Source organism: Sinocyclocheilus anshuiensis, unplaced genomic scaffold, assembly GCF_001515605.1.
Source record: "Sinocyclocheilus anshuiensis isolate Anshui unplaced genomic scaffold, SAMN03320099.WGS_v1.1 scaffold123, whole genome shotgun sequence".
NCBI lineage: Eukaryota > Metazoa > Chordata > Actinopteri > Cypriniformes > Cyprinidae > Sinocyclocheilus > Sinocyclocheilus anshuiensis.
In genome coordinates, this window is record NW_015552536.1 from 721,808 (window position 1) to 728,106 (window position 6,299).

General features: G+C 37.6%; 1 protein-coding gene across 1 annotated transcript in view; it reads left to right on the top strand.

Moving 5' to 3' along the window:
* The window catches only part of ppp2r1ba (protein phosphatase 2, regulatory subunit A, beta a), a 19,999-nt gene that overhangs the window by 4,825 nt on the left and 8,875 nt on the right, over nt 1-6,299 (top strand). The window contains exons 7-9 of the mRNA XM_016454083.1: nt 2,024-2,138; nt 3,365-3,435; nt 4,683-4,817. Coding sequence (XP_016309569.1) covers nt 2,024-2,138; nt 3,365-3,435; nt 4,683-4,817 — 321 coding nt within the window. The remainder of the gene's footprint in view (nt 1-2,023; nt 2,139-3,364; nt 3,436-4,682; nt 4,818-6,299) is intronic.

Genomic DNA, 6,299 nt, shown 5'->3' on the forward strand with positions numbered 1-6,299 from the left:
TTGTGTTTTCACTGTTATACACTCGGGGGCGCTATTACACATCTTCTGAACGAGGACAAAACCTCCCGAACAAAAACACGTGAACAGGACGGAGAAACTAGCGATCTATTATGTAAACAGATGCATATGAAAAATGATGCGATCATCAGCAATAAACAGCATATAAATGAAAACTGCATAATGTTACGGAGTATAATGTTGATCCAGGAAGTGGTATATGTCTGTGCAAGCTTTGGAGGTATTGATGGAAGCGATTTACTGGATTTATGCTTTGATAATCATACTGAATATTATCCAGATGTAGTGTTTGATAAAAATGTGATTTTCTCACCTTTTTGCTCAATTATGCAGTTTTTATGAAACCTACCTATATTCAAGTGTTGATAAAAAAAGAATGCGTTAAGCTAGAATAAAACAGATTTTGGTGTATTACATATTCAAATATTCATACAAAGCAAGTGACTGTCTTTATGAATGGATAATCATGAATTACTGACTCATTAGATTCGTTTAAAAACGCCCCTTCATTCATAAACGAAACACCGCTGTGTTTGAATGGAGATTCGCAGCGGCTCCGCTGTGTCTTTGTTTTAAACTATTTTCGACGATGAAATAGAGCAAAATCAGACAATGATATAGTCAGACAATGTAAACCACTTAATATTAAGTTGTTTATTGAACTGTTGTATTAAATCAGTATTTACAAACTCCCTTAAAAATCATTAAAAGCTGTCACTCATCTTAGTTCATCGCGATCTCACATTTATAATCAATGAAGCTCTCTACACTGCACAATGAATCTCTTATTTACACCCCGTCTACACTTTGCTTATGAAAGGATTTGTGAGATATGTCTGTGATGCATTACTCAACTCTGCAAAAACGCGTAGAAACCTTTGAAGCTCCCCTGAGCACAATCACAAATATGATAATGATCGGGTCAGTCGCACTGGTGCTCCTAAAAATTTTGTCATAGTCGCACGCAGTAGTCGCATGCGACTGAAATGGTCACACTGTAGAGCCCTGATTACTGTTTAAGTTTTGGGTTGGTAGGATTTTGAAAAGTGTCTTATGCTCACCAAGACTTCATTTATTTAAAAACAGTAATATTGTTAAATATGATTTCAATTGAAAATAACTCTTTTCCATTTTATTATCTTTTTTTAAATGTAAATTGTTTCTGTGATGGCAAAACTGAATTTTCAGCAGCCATTACTCCAGTGTTTTGGTGCTCAAAAAACATTTATCACAGCTGAAAATGGTTGTGCTTTTTAATATCTTTGTGGAAAATATATTTTCAAACAAATCTGCAGTCTGTTGAAGCGACTGCTACTCTGTGTGTGCCTGTGTAAGCTTGGCTTAAGTGAGTGCAATATAAGCGGAGTAACAACTCTGACAGTTGATCCAATAATGAACTTGTCAGACTGATAAAAACTACTAAATCTTGTGTGGTTCATGAATGTTGTTTCAGTAGTTGTAGAGTTCTACCACTGAATAGCGATGCAGCAGTCACTTCTGTGTGATGTGAATTTGTGCACCCTTTATCTTTGTTTTATAGTGCTAATGTTATATAAGCTACCTGGAAACCTCTTCCCTGCTAAGGTTCAACAGCTAGATCACAGTTTCAGGATGCCACCTCAAAAGAGTTCACTGGTCTCTATAATCCTGCTGTGATGCACACTGCTCATTGTTGTGCAACTTTACCTAAATGCAGTTCCTTTCAATATTATTTTGTCATGTCATGGAATGATTTTGGATTATCCTGGGCCACTTGAAATGTTAGATATTTTAAAGGAAACAAAATGTTGAATGTAGTTAGAAATACCTAGCAAAATCCTGGGTTAAAAAGCAATGATCAGGCATTTTTGTGCCTGTACCACATCTAATGAACCGTGCTAGAATAGCCTTGATTGTATCCTAGCATGCACCGGAAGTGCCTTTGTCCTCGAGTCTGCAGGAAACGCTGAAGTGCTACTGTGAAATGGAAATGTGAAGTGACATGCTTGTCTCTGTGAATTTACAGCTGCAGAAGGCTGTGGGTCCAGAAATCACAAAGAATGACCTCGTGCCAGCCTTCCAGAATCTTCTGAAAGACTGTGAGGCTGAAGTTCGCGCTGCTGCTGCAAATAAAGTCAAAGGTGAGAGAAGACCCCAAAGCAGCCATGTAATATGTGAAAATAATGTTGAGTACCTCTGCTATTAATTTGCGTAATAGTTTTAAATAATCATAGTTAAGATATTTTCAGTAAAATAAGCTGCACAAGTCGCATAGGTCAAAATTACATTGTTGAGAGAAAAAAAAAACAGATAAAATGCACAAGTGTATGTCACATTTTATTATAACATTCAAAAATAATGTAAACAAACAGGTAAAAAAAAAAACAATTAAAATGTATTTTAGTTCCCCTCACTTCACAAGAAATCATTTAAATTGAATGGACATTCAGAATAGAAATTAGAAATATAAGTATAGAACATGAATTCTAGTGACATTTATTATAAACACCAAGCCTAAACATATTTGTTTAAAGTAAAACTGAAACTACCTGCATGTTGGAAATGTGCTGTACAAATAAACTTGGGCTCACATATCTCTCATATTTAGCACAAATTCAAATGTGTGCACTTTGCACATTAGGGTTGGGCCGATAGACGATGCCATGGCTGACAGACATCACGATGTTGAACCGGCATCGTGATTCTTTTGACAGTGCCTTGCCACCCATAATTGATTGTTTGCTTCAGTTGCACTACCAATGACTGAAATGCTCCAGGAAAGCTCTTTTCATGCTGAGCTGATCAAAATGACCACAGCTGATCACAGTTGGAAGTCAAATGGCTTTGTGTGCCATTGAGAAGGTGATTAGCTACACCTGATTGAATTTACAAGTCACTTTTAGGAGAGGTGATCCTTTTTCCAGCTCCAACTGGTTTTTAATTTAGATACAGCTGGATAAATCAAAAACTGTGTCCGTCTTCATTTCAGGCTTCAAAGCAACAAAATTTGATTAGGTTTCACAAAAACCTACATGTTGTGAAAAATACTGTAATTTATAGACATATTTAGAATTTGCTGAAATTGCCTCTATTTTTTCAGTTTTTGTGTAGTCAGTTCCTCGCTTAAGGAATAAAATATTTAATATTTTGTCATATAAACAGCTTTTTTTTTGAGTTTCGTTTGTAGCCGGCATTTCAAACTGTGGTTCAAAGACTGCATGTGTCTAAAGTTCCATCTAGTCTGGAGTTAATTTGTAAATTTGCTCTTAAGAGTGTTTTTCTCTGATAATCATGAAATTTCAGTGGTATTGGCTACTGAAATGTTTGTATTGTGATGACTCTCATTGATTATTTTTCTTGTCCTCAGAATTCTGTGAAAATTTGCCAGAGGACAGTAGAGAGACGATCATCATGACACACATTCTCCCCTGTGTTAAGGTAAAATGCTATTTCACTAAGCACTTGTCAACATCTCTGCAATGCGTCACGTTTCAGACTGATCACTTGTGCATCATTGTTCCAGTGCTCATCACATTAAATTGGTGCACAGTTCCAATCCTGGTTCAGTTACTGGCAGATAACTCTTGAGTCAGCATCTGTTCTCTAAGCGTCTAAGACTTAAACAAGATCAGATTAACAGCGTGGCATTGTGTCTGTGCTCTGACCTACTGCCTGCAGCAAAACTAGAATACTTTTCTGCTCTGGATCGTGTTTACTGTATATCAATCACTGTTTTCTCCTGTATTGTAAGAAGCATAGTGTTCTGGTGAAAATGACTTTGTGCAGACTCAAACCTCTGTTGAACCTTTTTTATGTTGAACCTTTTTTTAAAACCTCTTAAACTTTTTTTTTTATGGTAGTGTATGTAGTGTAACATATTTAATATGGTTATTTTTGCTGGAAATTCAGTGCATATTTGTGCACAATCCAGGGAATTCAGTACAATACAAAAGTTCTTCATTGATTTTCCTTTCATTTGAAACCAGAGAGGCACGATCCAAAAGCAAGATTCTTAACAGTCTAACATCTGAAAAAAATAAAAGCTTGACATTATGTAACACTTGAGCTAAAAACAAACTTAAATCAGTACCAAAATACAGTCCTGCCCACTGATAGCCAAAATATATCTGCCAGTGTTACATTTAAATTTACCATTGTATCCTTACTGTTTTTACGGTCACGTGGTCCATCTAGTAATACCCTCCGGTAGGATCAGTAGCAAAATACTCAAGATCCAGTATATACTGATACCAGTGAGATTTCACAGTTCATGTAGACTTCAGGTATTATACGTGATTAGTGGTCGACCGACATGTTTTTTGACAGCCGATGCCGATATCTTGGAAAGCAGGGTGGCCGATATAAAGCCGATATAATTGTATTTATTTTAATTAATATGTAAGAAATTTGAAATCATTTGAAAATGGATTAAAAAATACATTTGTAAAATAAACACTTGTACTTTAGATGACAAAATATTTTCCACAAATAAGTAAATATTTAATAAAAATATAATTAAAAAGGAAGTAAACTGTAACCAACAGAGCACTCAGTATTCTGGGAAGTTTGTGTGCATTGGGAATCATATTTTTTCAAATAAAGCCAAGGTAACCGCGTCCTGGGAAAATGGCACGTATGGTCACCCTACATTGATGGCAATGTGTTGTTTGCTCCTTTGTCAATAGGAACTTGTCTCAGACACTAATCAGCATGTGAAGTCTGCTCTGGCGTCAGTCATTATGGGTCTCTCCACCATCTTAGGCAAAGACAACACCATTGAGCACCTGCTTCCCCTTTTTCTGGCCCAGCTCAAAGATGAGGTAAGCCTGCTGTGTGTGTGTGTGTGTGTGTGTGTGTGTCTGACAGAGAGACAGACAGCACAGGTCTGGCTGAGGTAATTTGCGTCATGTTCCAGTCACAGATGATACTTCTGTGCAACTGCTCACTTTGATCCTGTCGAGGTGAGGCATTGCTAATGCTAGCCTTTTAGTGGAAAGCAGAAAGCATTGAAGTGAGAGATGAATGGATGAGTGCGGCACACTATCTCACGTCTCATCTCTTTATTTGCTGGGGCTTTTTGTTGCTTGCTGCTGTCTGTATTGCGATCGCTCTTCTTTAAACTGCTTGGGAGAAGTCTTTGAACATCTGTCAGTCACAGACAAAATAAATAGAACAAAGCCACCTGGACTAGGCCTGTCGCGATAATTAAATAATGTTTAAAGCATTCAATTTGCACGGACCGAAAGTCACGCGGAGAACACGTGATCATGCAGGTCACATGCTTCACAAGATCTCACAACTGGATTCGACTTAAGTTTGCAAGGTTTGTGAAATAAAATTTTCATTAGCCATTCAAAGATTTGTTTAAATGATGTAAATGCATATTTGCTGAATGCTGACAGCAAACGAGAAAGTATTATAATGTTTGCCTTTCTATTACTAATAATCATGTGAAGTCTGCTCTGGCGTCAGTCATTATGGGTCTCTCCACCATCTTAGGCAAAGACAACACCATTGAGCACCTGCTTCCCCTTTTTCTGGCCCAGCTCAAAGATGAGGTAAGCCTGCTGTGTGTGTGTGTGTGTGTGTGTGTGTGTCTGACAGAGAGACAGACAGCACAGGTCTGGCTGAGGTAATTTGCGTCATGTTCCAGTCACAGATGATACTTCTGTGCAACTGCTCACTTTGATCCTGTCGAGGTGAGGCATTGCTAATGCTAGCCTTTTAGTGGAAAGCAGAAAGCATTGAAGTGAGAGATGAATGGGTGAGTGCGAGGCACTGTCTCGCGTCTCATCTCTTTATTTACTGGGGTTTTATGTTGCTTGCTGCTGTCTGTATTGCGATCGCTCTTCTTTAAGCTGCTTGGGAGAAGTCTTTGAACATCTGTCAGTCACAGACAAAATAAATAGAACAAAGCCACCTGGACTAGGCCTGTCGCGATAATTAAATAACCGTCTAATCACAATTATTTGATCTAATCGATAAATACAATTATTGTGCCTTTTATACGAGACAAGGGGGAGTCATACACCAAAAGAAACAGAAGAGCACCAGTTTGCTTTTCATGCACTGTATAGCCTATACAGGGCTCCAGACTCATTCTTCCCACTGGTCGCTGTTTTGCAGCTAACTTTCTCAGTTTTTTTTTTTTTTGCTACAACATGGGATTAATCAGTGCATGCTGATGAACTTTTATCATAGTTTATAGGTATATGGAAACAAAACTGGTTAACATTCAACCTGTTCTTTTTCCTCTTTTGCTATGTTATAAACAAGGTGTCCTGACATTTTATCCTACCCAG